At 41.5% G+C, this 17,360-nt stretch overlaps 1 protein-coding gene across 2 annotated transcripts in view; it reads right to left on the bottom strand.

Annotated features, from left to right (window-relative positions):
* RBPJ (recombination signal binding protein for immunoglobulin kappa J region) overlaps positions 1–16,781 on the bottom strand; it is a 107,228-nt gene extending 90,447 nt beyond the window's left edge. Inside the window, exon 1 of one of the 2 annotated variants that reach the window (XM_012472429.2) lies at positions 16,702–16,781. In XM_012472429.2, coding sequence (XP_012327852.1) covers positions 16,702–16,721 — 20 coding nt within the window. In that variant the 5' untranslated portion in view covers positions 16,722–16,781. The remainder of the gene's footprint in view (positions 1–16,701) is intronic. The other variant, XM_012472430.2, reaches the window with a different exon arrangement.
* Positions 16,782–17,360: the final 579 nt, after the last annotated feature.

Here is a 17,360-nt window from a genome sequence, read left to right as displayed (position 1 = left end):
AAATAAAAGTTCTTACACAAAATGAGAAAATACATAATTCAATAAACAAAATGAATAGATAGCCTAGGCAATGTGGTGAGTTGCTGTCTCTACCAAAAACTTAAAAATTAGCCAGGCGTGGGTGGCATGTGCTTGTGGTCCCAGCTACTTGGGAGGCTGAGGCAGGAGGATTACCTGAGCCCATGAGGTTGAGACCGCAATGAGCTATGGTGTACCACTGCACTCCGGCCTGGGTGACAGAGTGAGAATCTGTCCTTTTTTTTTAAAAAAAAAAAGGATAAAGATTTATACATATATATTTCGCAAGGAAAATACAAATGGCCAATAACCTCATGGAAAAACCAATGATTCCACTTAAAGATATCAAGTTAAAGCTGGGTGCAGTGGCTCACACCTGAAATCCCAGCACTTTGGGAGGCTGAGGCAGGTGGATCACCTGAGTTCAGGAGTTCGAGACCAGCCTGACTAACATGGAGAAACACTGTTTCTACTAAAAATACAAAATTAGCCGGGCATGGTGGCACATGCCTCTAATCCCAGCTACTTGGGAGGCTGAGGAGAATTGCTTGAACCTGGGAGGTGGAGGTTGTGGTGAGCTGAGATCACGCCATTGCACCCCAGCCTGTGCAACAAGAGCAAAGCTCCATCTCAAAAAAAAAAAAAAAGGTATCGCAATATTTAGTTACCTTCACACATGCACAGATACGTCTGTGGCAGCAATGTAAAAAAACAAAAAGTTGGAAACAACCTCAAAGCAGCCAATAAGCATGGGGAGCCACATCTACTGACAGCCAGAACTACACAACAGATATTGTTTAATGACCCAAGCAATATGAAGAACAATATGCTGTTTCATTGATATAATTCAATTTGTATAGAGGAAAGGATCAACAGAAGGAAGGACAGATAGAAGAACAAGATAAAAAAAGATTACATATGCATTTACATGCATTCAATAGCCATCTACAAAATGCTACACATCAAATGCTAAACAGGCTGGGCACAGTGGCTGACGTCTGTAATCCCAGCACTTTGGGAGGCTGAGGCGGACGGATCACCTGAGATCAGGAATTTATGACTACCCTGGCCAAACATGGCAAAACCTGTCTGTACCAAAAAAAAAAAAAAAAAAAAAAAAAAAGGACAAAAATTAGCTGGATGTGGTGGTAAGGTGGGAGAATCGCCTGAACCCAGGAGGCAGAGATTGCAGCGAGCAGAGACTCGCAGGAGTGCCTGGGCAATAGAGCGAGACTCCATCTCAACAAACAAACAAACAAACAAACAATGTTAAACAGAGACCATCTGTGGCAGAAGCAAGGAAGCACTATACTATCATTTAGGCATTTTTTTTTTACAATATATTTATAATTACTCTGGGAGGTAGTAAAACTTATTTTTAAGTTTGAAAGGATAAATATACCTTAAAATGTTAACGTGTTTTAATAGACTTATGCTTTCTTTCCTTTTTATATTTTGTTACTTTTGTTATCAGGAGAAAAAAAACTATATGTACAGCATTTTAAAAAGCAAAACCTACCCATATCGTTTAATGTACGCAAAAACACCAAAAGCTTACTTGAATTTCTAAAGAATCTTTTTTCTTTTTAAAAGAAACAAGGTCTTGCTCTGCCACCCAGGCTGGAGTGCAGTGGTATAATCAGCTCACTGCAGACTCAAACTCCTGGGCTTAAGTAATCCTCCAGCCTCAGCCTCCCAAGTAGATAGGACTATAGACACACACCACACTTGACGCTTTTTTTTTTTTTTTTTTTTTTTTTTAAGAGATGGGGTCTTTGTATGTTGCCTAGGCTGGTCTTCAACTCCTGCCCTCCCGCTATCCTTCCACCTCAGCCTTCAACTCTGCCATCCAGCAATCCTTCCACCTCAGCCTCCGGAGTAGCTGGGATTATAAGCCACAGTGCCTAGATCTCTAAATAATATTTCATAGCTAAGTAAGCATGACTCTTCCTTTCTCAATGCAAGAAACAGACATGAGCATGTCAAGGAAAGAACTAATTTTGAGTTTGGAAGGAAATTTATACCACTGTAAACATGCATGTATATCTCTGGGGACTGGGATCTAGCGAACTGTCTTATTCACTTTGCATTGATTTAGCTTACAATTAATTTGTATTTGTCTGATGATATTTAGACAGGATTTTAGGGTAACATTGGCAGCAGCATAGCTTTCCAATCTCTCCCACATAAAACAGCCTTAAACTAAGATAGCAAAATCAAAATCCATGGGCACCATTTACAACAAAATTAGGTGACCAGGTCTGCCTATAAACCCCCAAATACTCACAGGCGGGACAAACACCAACATTCAGACTAAAAAAGTAAGCAAATGGGGAATGGGGAAGTTGACATGGCTGTCACAATAGTCTATGAGATGAAGCAGCCTGGAGAGTAAGGCAACAGCAGTAAGCAAAGAGAAGAGAACCCAGAATATCTGATAGGAAATAATGGATGCAGCCGAGCATGGTGGCTCACGCCTGTAATCTCAGCACTTTGGGAGGCCAACAGGCAGATCACCGGAGGTCAGGAGTTCGTAACCAGCCTGGCCAACATGGTGAAACCATGTCTCTACTAAAAATACAAAAAATTAGCTGGGTGTGGTGGCAGGTGCCTGCAATCCCAGCTACTCAGGAGGCTAAGGCAGGAGAATCACTTGAACCAAGAGATTGCAGAGAGCCAAGATCAAGCCACTGCACTCCAGTCTGGGCAACAAGAGCAAAACTCCATCTCAAAAAAACAAAAGAAACAAAACAAACAAACAAATAATGGATGCAATGGAGAGAGAGAAAGAGAGAGAGAGAGAGAGAGGTGGTGGAGAAGAGAGCGGGGGGAGAAAGGGAAAGGAGGGGAAGAGAAGGGGGGAGAAAGAGACAAAGAGAAAATAAAAGACAAGAAAACAGAAAAGAAAAGAAAGAATGCAGAAGGGAAAGATTTGGACACCAATAAAATAAGAAAAACTGGCTGGGCGCAATGGCTCACACCTGTAATCTCAGTACTTTGAGAGGCTGAGGTAGGCGGATCACCTGAGGGCGGGAGTTCAAGACCAGCCTGACCAACATGGAGAAACACTGTCTCTACTAAAAGTACAAAATTAGCCGGGCATGGTGGTACATACCTGTAATCTCAGCTACTCAGGAGGCTGAGGCAGGAGAATCTCTTGAACCCGGGAGGCAGAGGTTGCAGTGAGCCGATATCATGCCACTGCACCCCAGTCTGGACAACAAGAGCAAAACTCTGTCTCCAAAAAAAAAAAAGAAAAAGAAAAGAAAAAAGAACAACTGATAGTGGGAGGAATAAGGAAGTTACTAAAGTTAATGTTTACCTGTGGCAGCCAGATGGACAACAGCATTCTTAACGGATATCAAGTCTATTTTATAGGACGGTATCACAGATATTGGTGGTAAAAAGAACAAGCTGTTTTGGAAAAACCAAGTTTAATGAGCCTGTGGAACAACCAGTAGGAATTTTTTAAAATACGGATCTAAACATCCGCACTAATGACACGGACATAAAGTCGAAGAATAAATATATCAAGAGGAAGACAAAAACTGCAAATCACAATACTTAAGACTGAAAGGAGAGTAAGTAGTGAAGATGGTAGCCTGTTAGTCAAGAATAAAGACAAAACATAACAAAACATATGATGCGGAAAAATGAAATAGGCTGATGACTGAAGTGAGGTTTGGGGATCTGGTGAAAAGAGGTTATTTACTGATGGCCTGGGTAAAAATCAGATTTTAATATGTAAGCATAAGGGAAAGTAAAAACAAGACCAAGTCAAGTGATGAATCAAAGACATGGCAGTAGCTTGAAGTGAGAGGTAAGAAAGGAAATGAGACCGGGCACGGTGCCTCAAGGCCTGTAATCCCAGCGCTTTGGGAGGCCAAGGCAGTCGGATCACCTGAGGTCGGGAGTTCAAAACCAGTCTGACCAACATGGAAGAACCCCACCTCTACTAAAAATACAAAATTAGCCAGGCTTGGTAGCCCATGCTTGTAATTTCAGCTACTAGGGAGGCTGAGGCAGGAGAAAAGCTTGAACCCGGGAGGCGGAGGTTGCGATAAGCCGAGATCACACCATCACACTCCAGACTTGACAACAACAGCAAACTCCACCTCAAAAAAAAAAAAAGAAAGAAAGAAAAAAGAAAGGAAATGGACATTAACCAATTCTTATAGACCAGGCCTAGTCTTGCCGTCCCTTTGCATACACACATTTGATCCTCAGAAGAATTCTGATGTATGCTCTCCTTTGTACAAAAGGGGAAACTTAAGTTGCAATGCAATTAACTTGCCCAAGGCCACACAGGGTGCATACAGAATTTAAAACCTAAAAATTGGTCTGCAGAAAAAAAAGGAATATTAGGAAAAAACAGAAAATGAAGGCACAGCACTTTGGGAGGCTGTGCGGACCACTCTGGGAGGCGGACGGACCACTTGAAGTTAGGAGTTCGAGACCAGCCTAGCCAACATGGTGAAACCCCATCTCTACTAAAAATACAAAAAGTAGCTGGGCGTTGTGGCGGGCACCTATAATCCCAGCTACTCAGGAGGCTGAGGCAGGAGAATTGCTTGAACCTGGGAAGCAAACGTTGCAGTGAGCCAGGATACCATCACTGCACTCCGGCCTGGGCGACAGAGCAAGACTCCAACAACAACAAAAAAAAGGCAGAAAAGATGCAAGCCTGTAGTCCCAGGCAGGCTGAGACAGGAGGATCATTTGAGCCTGGGAGGTTGAGGCTGCAGTGAGCCGTGATTTTGCCACTGCATTCCAGCCTGGGAGACAGAATAAGATCCTATCCCAAGAAATAAGTAACATTAAAATCAAGCCAGGCACAGTGATACATGCCTGTAGTCTCAGGTACTCAGGAAGCTGAGACAGGAAGACTGCTTGAGTCCACAGTTTCAAAGTCTGGCTGGGTAACACAGCGAGACCCCATCTCAAAAAAAAATTTTTTTTAATTTAAAAAACTTTTTAAAAATTAAATAGAAAATTTTACCTAAAGATATAAGTAGAGAAACGTTGAGTCCAAAGACTAGTCTAATCAAGTGTAACTTTAAAAATAAGTTTATTTCCTAGAAATTCATTTAAAGTAATCTAATAGATGGAGATACCACTTCCCTCACAATGTAGTTGAGGACTGAGTAGATATTCAACAAAATATCAGCTCCCTGGCCCTTTAATATTATGTTTGCGAAACTATTTAAATTTTTAATATAAAATAGAATGTCAGTGTTTCCATTTCTTTAAATTAAGGAATATATAGTTGTTCCTTGGTATCTGCAGGGGATTGGTTGCAGGATCCTCCCATATATCAAAATCCACACATACTCAAGACCAGCAGTCACCTCTCTATATATACCACTCTTACATCTCATGAATACTGCATTGTCCATCCAAATTTGGAGGAAAAAATCCACATACAAGTGGACCCACTCAGTTCAAATCTGTGTTGTTGAAGGGTGAAAGGTACCCCTATAATTGTTAACAGTGATTATTTCCTGACATAAGACTACAGTGGCTCACCTTAAGTAGCTTTTGAGACCAGGCATGGTAGCTCATGCCGGTAATCCCAGTGCTTTGGGAGGCCAAAGTGGCAGGATCACTTGAGACCAGGAGTTTGAAATCAGCCTGGGCTTCATAGTGAAAGACTCTGTCTCTACAAAAAATACAAAAATTGGCCAAAAGTGGTGGCAAGTGTCTGTAGCCCTAGCTATTTGGGAGGCTGACATGGAAGGACTGCGCCCAGGAGTTTCAGGCTTCAGAGGGCTCTGATGGCACCACTGCACTACAACCTGGGTAGCAGAGCAAAACCCTGTCTCGAAAAATAAGTAACTTCTGAATTTCTTATAACAAACATTATTTTTCCAGTAAGAAAAATAATCTAGATGATTATTTTATAAAGATGTGAAATCAATTCCTAAGAAAAATTTCTATATCAAGATGGTCATTTCCCTGAAGTAACTATGAAAATAAGCTAAAAATTAAATAAATGCCTTTTAAATTACATTAGAATTTAAACAAAAATGTATATGATAGCTTAGGTGGAGAGTTAATTTATTTTTATTTAATTATTTAAGCAACTGACACTTTCCAGGAGTTAGGTTACCTAAGAAACTGTAAGTTTAGGTAAATGACATGTCAGTAAATCCTGTGTGCAAAGTATACATATTACATTGAATATAAGGGAGGAAGGCCAGGACAAAGAATGGCTTACTTACCAATAATTATGAAATAACCTTTGAAATCCAGGTCTTTAAAAAAAAAAAATTACAATAGTGACATGGCAACTCCCATTAATTCAGTAATATTCATTTAATCAAATAATGGCCTCCATTATTATAAGCTGTAAGTAAATTACCATATACTATATCACCACTATCTTTGGAATGCTGAAATTAATTCATTTCCTTGACATGTGGATAAGCATGAATGACAGATACAACAGACTTAATGAATTCCATAGTCAAGAGAATAATATTGCCTTGGCATATACACTAGAAAAAATTCACTACACACATCATCATCATGTTTATAAACCAGACCATCTTTCAGTATAAAATTCCAAGTTGTAGCCTCTCTTCCCTGTATGACAGCCTTTTTCTCGCTCTCTGTCCTTCCATCCTCCTGCCAGAGGTTGTGGAAACAGCCAGCTGCAATGTATTACAGGTGGCATAACCAAGAAGCTAGAGAGATAAGAGGTAGAGACTGGAATGAGCCAGGGGTAACTGCACCCAGCCAGTTCTTGAGTAGGAGCAACTGAAGAGGAATGGATAAGGAGATGTGCATTCAGGACAACTACTGTGTTCCTAAAGAGGCCACCTGGTCAGTTAGAAATACAAGATAAAGACCAGAAGTAACACCAAGAACAGGAACACAGCAAAAGAGGAAAGAGCAGGCAGGTTCAGAGCTGAACTTTTATGAAGCAACACTGGCCGCAGCACTCTACCCAACAAAGCTTAGGAGCTGAGGGATCCGCAGTCTTGGTCTAAGACTGCACATATGAAAAAAAGGGCTACTTTTTAAAAATGCAATGTAATGTTAAAAGGCAGCTGAGTGGAATAAATAGAAAGGAATGGAAAAACAACAACAACCACATAAAGTTGGGCACAGTGGTTCACACTTGTAATCCCAGCACTTTGGAAGCCTGAGGCCAGCAGATCACTTGAGCCCAGAAGTTCAAGATTAGTCTGGGCAACATGGCGAAACCTGGTCTCTACAAAAATTAGCTAGGCAGGGTGGCATGCACCTAGTCACAACTACTCAGGAAGCTGAAGTGGGAAGACCTCGAGCCCGGAAGGTTGAGGCTGCCGTAAGCCATGATCACATCACTGCATTCTAGCCTAGATGACAGCAAACCCTGTTTAAAAAAAAAAAAAAAAAGACTAACATAAGCCTTCCCCTCCCCTTAAACAAACCAGGAACTAGCTCAGTCCCTGAATGTGTCTCAGCCATTATCAAACCTGTCTGTGCATATGTTTAAACGAGTGGGTACTTTCAGAATATATGATTAGTAAGGTCTTCTCCGGCTCTAAAACTTCCTGATATTTCTGAAAATCCTGAATCTAATTGATTTAATAATATACTTCCATGTGTCACACAGGATGTAGTTACCATTCTATGCTATGTAAGTTACCATTCGATGGGATGTTACTCCTCAACAGGGAGAGTACAATATAAATAAAAGCACAGAGAATCATAGCTCAGCATCAGTACATACCACACTTCATCATCTTTCATCAAATCCTCTAAGATATGCTCACAATATCTTCCTTTAAAGCAATCGACAGTCTTAACAACAAAAAACACCGTCTAAAATCAAACTATCATGCTTCACTTTAAGCACATTCAGAGATGGGGAATGTGCTTTGTTCACTTGTGAATTTCATTGTACTTCCGTTCAGCTTCTTTCTACAGGACATATTCTAATGGCATTATGCTTCTCTAATTTTCAACAGTCTAAATGAGTTTTCTATAAGATATATGTTTCATATTCCGCTTCAAAAAATATAGGTACAGAAAAGGCAAAAAATGGGATCAGTTTCTATGTGGGTTCTAGGTAGAAAAACCTATCTATGCAGAATGTCAGCCTTATCACTTAGACTAAGAGCCACCTAGTGGCAAGTGTTATATATTACCAAATCTGTTCAAGCCATATTCATCCAGCCAGTAACATTCTGGCAGATGGTAGGTGCTCCACAATTGTGCAAGTAAGGTAAGTAAAATAATTGCTCCTTTTCTTATGAAGCTCACTGACAGATTAAATAGTCAATTACAGATAAATTTATATCACTGCAGAACAATGTTAAGTATAACAGAAGTATGCAAAAATAAGTATTCAGCATTTATTAAAGACCTACAATAAGCACAACACTTTGTTAAGTAGGTTCTCTTAAATCTGTTCACCTTACTCAGAACTTTTCCTTTTCCGATTATTTTATCACCCAGGTTTTAATTTCAGGTTTTTTTCTACCTTCCCTTCTGGTGGGTGTGTACCGCACTCCCATCTTATCCTTTAAATTCTACACTTCAGAAGGGGGTAAGGAGAACCTATTTATTGAGTGCCTACTATTACCAGAACTAAGCTAGGCATTTTCTATCTTTTATTAATCCTCACATCAATACCATCAAATATTACTGTCTTCCATTTTTTAGGCAAAGGAAAAGACCTAGCTTAAGTGACATGCTCATAGCCACAAACTTATTTTAGTGACTTACAATTATTCTAAAGCTCCCTATATCACCCTGCCTCAGAAAGAGTTGCTTGGCCTATTCATTCCTAGGCCCACCACCAAAATCAGATTTTGATTATATTTCTCTTACGGTAACCACCAATTCCAATCTATTGTACAATGTTTACATCCAGCCTTACCTCATCTTAAAAACTTCAATACCTTACCCCTATCCTCTGAATCCCTGATTAATATTCAAATAATCACCTTAGGCCATCTGTAATCACACCACGTTGGGAGACCAAGGCAGGAGGATCATTTGAGCCCAGGAGTTCCGGACCAGCCTGCAAAACATAGCAGGACTGTCTCTACAAAAAAAGTTTACATTAGCTGGGGTTGCTGGCACACACCTAGGTTTGGTGGTACACACCAAAACCTACTACTGGGGAGGTTGAGGCAGGAGGATCCCTTGAACCCAGGAGGTTGAGTCTGCAATGAATTATGACTGTGCCACTGTATTCCAGCCCGGGAAACAGAGTGACACTGTCTCTAAAAAACAACAAACAAAACAAATAATCAGCTTAGCACCCAAGGTCTTCCGAAAGGCTCCCAATCACTTTTCCAGTTTAATTTCCCATCACTCCCTATCAACTCTCACCTTTTCTATGAACTCCCCTCCAAATGGAGATAATCATTCACATCTTTGCTCCCACCAACACTAAGTATCTGTTACAGCACTTATCATAATCTCTCTTACACAATAATTACCTGTGTACTCTCTACTAAGTCATGAGCTTCACCAAACCATTTCTTAGCCATCTTCATAGGACCAGCACATAACAGTGTCTTAAACCTAATAAATGTTCAACTATTTAATAAATATATTGTTATTAAAACAATACTAGAAGGAGAGCCATTAAAGCATGGTTATACTATTAATATTTTCCTTAACACTCTTCCTACATGTCTTAGGACCCCAATGTTTCTGCTTACTCCAAATGGTGTATGGATTAGGAGCTTTGTACCAGCACTAGGTAATTTTTTGCATGAAAAATTTTATCACTCAAACTAAAAAAAAAAAAAAGATGTGAAAAAGTATGCTGGCAAAATCAGGCACAATCTTAGCCGGTCTGCAGTTTCCCAAAAGGGAACAAATGCCTTTTTTCTATTTATGCAAGCCAGTCTAAAGCTAGTATGTGCTGGAGGAAATTAGGCTATGTCCATAATAAGCTGCTCACATTATTAAAAAAAATTTACAAGATTTATATTTCATAAAGCAATACTGTACTTCTATGACACAATCTTTATCATACTTATACAAAAGTTTTATAGAGTGAAAAACTTTTTTTTTTTTGAGACAGGGTCTTGCTCTGTCACCCACACGGTGGAGTGCAGTTTGTTGCGGCCTCAAACTCCTGGGCTTAGGTGATCCTCCCACCTTGGCCTCCCAAAATGCTGGGATTGCAGGCGTGAGCTATTGAGTCCAATGTAAACATTTTTTCTCTTGTCACATAAACTTTTTATGAGAAACTATTCTTAGTCACTTACGACCCTATCATCTAATTAACAATGCACAGATAATCATTAGCTCTTACGCTAGGACTACTGAATACAGGAAAACACTCCAGGGTCAACTTGATTTTCTAGTGTATTCCACTTCACATCAAACAGATGCAGCTTTCACTGCAATGCTTTTGCAACTCAGAATGCCTAAAAATCTGTTTTCTATGTTTTATTTTTTGTAAACTTAAGATAGTAAGATAGTATAAATATTCCCAAGATTGCCATGAACTTCACCAATATGACTGAAAAGCTCTCATGCTTATCACTATGCATTGTCTCAACACAACAAAATTACACAAATATTTATACAGATAGGTAATTACTACCACTTACAGTGCCTGTGATGCCTTCCCCAACCTCCTACAGTAAGTGTGACATGTTTTGGAAATACATTACCCTTTTTAGACCATTAGGATATCATTTCCTTCCCTTAAGCAGCAGGTTTAATGAGGCGTAAGCAACACCATGAAGTTGTGCGAGGCCTAAGAGGCATCCAGAACTGTGGGTAGGGTAAGTGCCTGAGAGATAGTAGCAGCTGGGCATTCAACATTCCTACATTGTTACAGCTGCCCAAGCAGAGAAGAGAACAGTAAGAAGTAGACCCCAAAAAGCTGGGGGTGACTCAATGATAACATCCGTGGTCAAGCAGTAATTTAACAAATATGTCTGCTTAAAATGCCAAAGCACATATTTCAAGGACTGCGGTCCTCTGCACTAAATACACTGCTGCCTTCCTACAACATGACCCACAAAACCACAGCCTGCAGTATAAAAAGGTCCATCTTGAGCCCTGCTCATGAAGGTTACCAGAGGAAACGGATTCTTATAATAAAATATTTGTATAGAATGCTTTACTGTTTACAAGTCACTTACACATACACTGTTTCATTTGACCTTCTAATTTCACAAAATTTATCTTACTTGACAGTCACAATGTACCTGACAGATAAAATATAATTATCATCCCCTATTTTATAGAGGTAGAACCTGAAGCTTAAAGAAATTATCTATAAGTAATACGTCCACGAGACCTGAGTCTCCCCGTAGATTATCAACTTATTATTTGGTTTTATGGCATGGAGTCCCCAAAAAGCAGACTACAGTGTTCTAAGGTCTAATCTAATGTACATCCCTATCTAGATACTGAAAACAATTAAAAATAATGGAATCTTTTGATAAACACTGAGAGCCAATCATAAGAAAACCAAAAGTGAAATTTAAACTTGTCAGTTTTGTACAAATATAATGTAGTATTTTCTAATAATAATAATTTTAAACACTTGCCTAAGAGCCTTACTATAATGTTCTCGGGGGCTATGAGACTTCCTGTGGCTGAAAATATCAATTCCTCTGGGTACTTCAGCAATTACTCCTTACAGAACCAAAGTCAAATACATATAAATTATATATATATATGAATTATACACACATACACTGTATACATACACACACACACACACATATATATAATGGTGCCACACGAATTACGCTGTATCAATGTTTCAAAGCAGTGAGTCCTGTGTTAAAAAAATATTTTTGCCGAGTCTCTACCATGTGATAGACAATCTTCTAAGTATAAGAACACATACATTAACCTGCCACTAAGTAACAGTATTTGGGTGGAATAATTACAACTTCATATCATGCTTCCAAGAGAATTACATACGGTATTTAGTACTATATTAAATATAGTATTTATACAGCCAGGCACCAAGTGTAGCTTGGTAGATCTGGTTAGAATAGTCCCTTAGTTTTGAGAAATAACCTACCACTACTTTTCACACACTAGAAGGCATTAAACCTCCGGGTTCATGCAGGGACGTCAAAATTCTTAAATATGACCGGAGCACTGATTATAGAGAGAAAATGGCAAACAATTCAGCTGGAGAAGAGGCAAATGAAATAGTTATGGAAGATCCTATGTGCCACAATAGCTAACAACTTTTGAGTAACTGCTATGTGCCAGGTATTCTGCTAAATGCTTTCATACATTATCTCATTTAATCTTCATAATAACTTTCTGAGTTAGGAATAATTATTTTGCAACTGATGAAGAGATTAACTTGTCAATGCTACAAGGGTTTTAAGTGGCAAGGGTTTTAAGTGCCGGAGACAGAATTGGAACCCAGTTCAGATTAAACACTAAGTATAAGCTCATAACCCTCCACTCTGTTGCCTCTCTTAACGAAGGCTGCTAGGGGGAGCCATTGAAAGGTTTTTAGATTAAGCAGTGATCAGATTTGCTCTTTAGAAAGACTGCTCTGCTACATGTAGAAGCTGGATAAAGGAGGTGACTAGAAGCAGAAAGAGCTGTCAGTATGTCGCAGTAAACCAGGTGAGAAATGACAGCATGAACTGTAGCACTGAGGATGGGGGAAAGAGATTCAAGATATTTTTAGGAGGAAAAATGATCAGTCCTCAGAAATTAAATGTAAAGGTTTGGTGAGAAAGGAATCAGGAATCCTGGCTTTGGGAATCAAATGGGATATGATATCATCTACCAAGAACAGAGAAGCAACAGGTTTCATTCAATCAGTAAGCATCTACAGAGTGTCCCTCAAATGCAGAACACTTTTTTAAGGTCAAGAGTCGAGTCTGAAATTATAGTCATGGTTATTAGAAATTATTCTTAAGAGCAAATGAGAAAGCATTAGAAAATATAAGGCATATTTAAAATTAGTCACTGCTACTAACAGACTTGGCTTAGAGTCTAATGAAAGCATGTTGTGCTACTATTTGTTAAATATTGCTACACGCAGGCCAGGTACAGTGGCTCAGCCCTGTAATCCCAGCACTTTAGGAGGTTGAGGTGGGCAGATCCCTTGAGGTCAGGAGTTCGAGATCAGCCTGGTCAACATGGTGAAACCCCGTCTCTACTAAAAATACAAAAATTAGCTGGGCTTGGTGATGCAAGCTTGTAATGCCAGCTACTCAGGAGGCTGAGGCAGGAGGATTGCTTGAACCCAGGATGTGGAGGTTGCAGTGAGCTAAAATTGTGCCACTGAACTCCAGCCTGGCAACACAATGAGACCCTGTCTCAAAAAATAAAATAGAATAATAAATAAAACATTGCTACGTGCAGAAAACAAAAGAGGAAAGGCATCCCATAATTTTATGTTATTACATTTGAGTTTGACAGAACTTCAATCTCATACACCCCCCCGGCCCACACACACACACACACACACACACACACACACACACACAAAACACATCACCCTGTAATTTGTTCTACTTGTCTCTCTCCCTAAAAGTTTATGGGGGGAAATAAAGGTATCTGTTTTATTACCCATACTGTCATACATACTTGGGATTTTAAAAATCCCACTATCACTACACTGTGTCTTGCCAAGAACTTAAAAACCTCCTATTTGACTTCCTATAAAATATGACCTACTTCACATTAGCTTATTTCAGTAACAATTCCTAGACCTTCACCAGTTTTCATCCAAGGATGCTCTCTGCGAATCTTAGGCGTAGCAATCCTGTGCAGATGTGGCAAGTTATTATAATTCCCATTTTACTACATAGTTAGGAAACTGGCCCGGGGAAGTAGAGTAACTTGGAAATAATCACAAAGCCAGATGCCAAAAATAACAACTTTTAGTCAATCCATGAGAAAATACTGCCCCTAGTTGAAATAACACGAAATTTAGTATTAGGAGGAAGCAAAATGCAAAATAATGCTTCAAAGCCAAGTCCTGGGTCATATTTCTAAAAATGAACAGAAGAATGAGATTTGTAAGAATTTTCAAACACAACAATTTTTTCCTAATGCCTTACCCATCAAGGGTGCCAAAGGTTATTTAATGAATTACATCTGGCAAAAACGGCCTTTCAACCAAACCAATTTTGATCTTACCCACTTAAAAAAACATTGATAGAAATCTGTTGGTATAGGGCAATGGTAATTCTTTAACAAACCTAACTGCTTAAAATCGAATGCCTACAAGTGTATATTAGTACAGATTTGAAAATACTACAAGTCTCCTGTTTTCTGAAAATATACTCACAGCTCCATCAGTAATACGCATGGATAATAAATTTAAAGCTTTAACAGTTAATACTCAGAATGAAAGTTCTCCAGCCACAACTCATCCAGATTTCGAAATATGCTGCTGTTATAATTTAATTAAAAGCAGTTTTATTCCACCACAAAGTAAAAGTCTTACATGATTTAGAAACAAAAACACAGGTACAAGTCAGAGCAAAATACCTCCTATTATACACAGTATTTATGCTTTGCTCCCAGTCGGAACCAGTGAGCTCAAGATTTTACTTTTAAGAGAACGATTTTGTACTAAGAACAAGTAAGGGAAACAAGATTATTGGTAAAACCTAATCATGGGACACAGACTGCAAATTTTCACACACAAAAAGCTTATTTATCAATCATGACACCATGGTTTTCCATTAATTAAAATTCAAACTACTAATTCTAATCACAGCCAGAAAAACAAAAAAATACTTTTCAATTCTCCAATACTCTGTTAGAGTAGATCTTGTATGTTCTCTATCAACAACACTTTACTATTGTAGAACTTCAGTCTGTAAATGAAATGACACTCCAAATGATTTTATGGGTAACATACCTTCCTTCTAAAAGTAGAGATCAACCAGTAGAAAAAAACAAACTCTTAAAGAATATATTCAACATAGCAATCCTGGTAAATATAATACCTCTTACTCCTAGCACCAGAATAACTCAAGTCATTAAAATACATCACACCACACCCCCACCCCCATTCACAGAACCCCAAGCTTTCAGCATTACCAAAACAATAAGAACTCGAAACACTTCAATGGTCCTTTAACACTAGGAATTGTCTTTAAAATAATCTCACTTGAGGCTATTATATATATATAATACGTTTATTTTTTACTGCATTTGATTAATATCTTCCACAAAGATCCTAGAAGCAGTATTCATCAACCAGAAACTGCACTCTTCGGTGCAGTCCTTATTTCAACCCCAATGGTGGGTCAGAAGGGTTGTCACAAATCTACAAAGCAAAAAGCACATAACTGTAAACTATCTAGTGATTAAGAAAAAGTAAAACATTTATAAAAAATTCCCAAGCGGGATGCCTCTCCATTCCTTATGAGGCAGGAGTCACTGATAAACTCTAAATCTAGATTCTAGAAAATGCTGAAATTCTCCGCCCCAACACTCACAAGTTTTAAACATGGAAATTCACGCAACTCCTACTCACACGTCAAATGAATATCCATTGTGGATATCTGAAACTATTCTCAAATACTAACAGAAATGTATATATACATCTCGAGCCTCCTTCTATCCATCCTACAATACCCTCCAATCATCCTCAGGTAACCTAGATGCAAAGCTCCGACAGACAGCTGCCCTTGGCCTAGGCCGTCAGGAACCAGGAGCGGGGCGGGGGCCGGGGGGCGCAAGAACCACCAAGAGACCAGATCTTTTTCCAGGGCTACTGTTTCCAAGCAAAACAACCCACGGCACTAAAGAGATGGCGATGAAAATTGGAGACGCTTTAATCCCGAGAGAAAGGGGAGGCGGTGGGGGAGGCGGATCGGGGGGTGCAAGAAGGGGTACGAAGGAGGAAACTAAGTATCCCATGCATCTTTCAGACCCACAAAACAACAACAAACCGTTGAGTCTGTGTGCACTTAGAGGCAGCAGATGGAGTCCCCGGGGCTGAGACAGTTCAGCAGACGTACGTACACCGTAGGTAGTGGATAAATCAACCGATGACGGGAGGGGAAGGGGATGCGGAGAGAATAAGCCTGTGCTTGGGGGAGACAAAGCCCCGGGGAGTAATCCAGAACCACAGAGAAAGGTGAGACGGGACCCACAGGAGAAAGACAATGGAAGAACCATTAAGGCAGGAATCTGGTGCCCGAGCTGTGGTAGGTCACTGGGCTACCGAGAAGAGTGGAGCACAACAAAGGGGCATGGGAGGAAGGACAGCGGAGGGGAGGAGATGGAGATGGGATGCGGGGCGCCACGGGTCGGACAAAGCGCCCAAGGCGGCGAAACAAAGGGCCGGGGGTAGAGAGTCGCGGGGGGCAGCGGGGAAAGACAAAGCGCCCGAGGCCGGGGGCACCAGCGGGGCGAGGCAGCGACGACTGCTGCGAGGAACAAAGCTGCACGGGGCCCCCAGGCAGGGCCCGCGGGAGGCGCGGAGCAGGCACGGCGCCTACGGGCCCCGCGCCCCGGGCCGCACTCACGCCCGCACCCGCCGGCCTCGCCGCCGCCGCCCGCCCTCACGCGCCGGAGCCCGAGCCACAGCAGCGCAGAGCGAACGACCACACGCCGCCGCCCCCGCCGCGCTCGGCGCACGCGACGCCGCCCCCGCGGGCCCCTGGACGCCAAGAGCGCCCTGGCCCCCGAACCCGCCGCCCGCCGCGGACTGCCAGACGCCCGCAACTTTCCCGGTTCCCAGCGCTCCGATTCCCTCAGACTTACCCTGTCACAACAGGCGCCATCTTCCACAAACTCTCGCCAAAACTCCAACCCTCGCGAGATTCCCCCCGACGCCTGCCCTGGTCCCTCTCCCCCGCCCCCTCCCTTTTTCCTCACTCCTCGATTCCACCCAGCCCCCGCGCTCCCTTTCCCCTCGCAGCCGCCACGAAGAGCCAGATGCCTCGCGCCGCCCGCGGAGTAGGGGATCCTGCTCGCTGCCTTCCCTGGAAACCTACCCAAGCGATGGAGCATGCGCAGGCGGCTCCTCCGCGGGCGAGCCCTCCGTTTGGTCCATGCGGAGCGCTCCGGTTATCCGGGTTTTGGGACGCGCCTTGAGGGACGTACGTGGAGACTGAGGAAAACCGGAGGGGATTACTACGGGGACAGGGAATGGAGGGGTCAGGAGGCGGGGCCGAGGGGAAGGGAGGAGGGGTCCTGGGAAAATCGGCCGCGTTTCACAGGCCTAAATGAAACACCTCCTCAAATGGGTGTTTTCCAAGCGGCTTCCCGCTCACTCTGGGTTCCCAGCTCTTTTCATTCATTCAAAAGTTCCCTGGGCGCTTCCTTTATGCTAATCTCGGCGTTAGGTGCCGGAGCGTCAGAGGTGCCTGGGGTTCGGGCAAGTGACACGTCGGGAACTGTCTTCTTTCATTACACCCACA

Source organism: Aotus nancymaae, unplaced genomic scaffold (assembly GCF_030222135.1).
Source record: "Aotus nancymaae isolate 86718 unplaced genomic scaffold, 86718_ANA_hifiasm-v0.15.2.pri h1tg000006l, whole genome shotgun sequence".
In the NCBI taxonomy this organism is placed as follows: Eukaryota; Metazoa; Chordata; class Mammalia; order Primates; family Aotidae; genus Aotus; species Aotus nancymaae.
The sequence above is the reverse complement of the archived record's forward strand: the minus strand, read 5'-3'. Positions and strand labels throughout refer to the sequence as shown.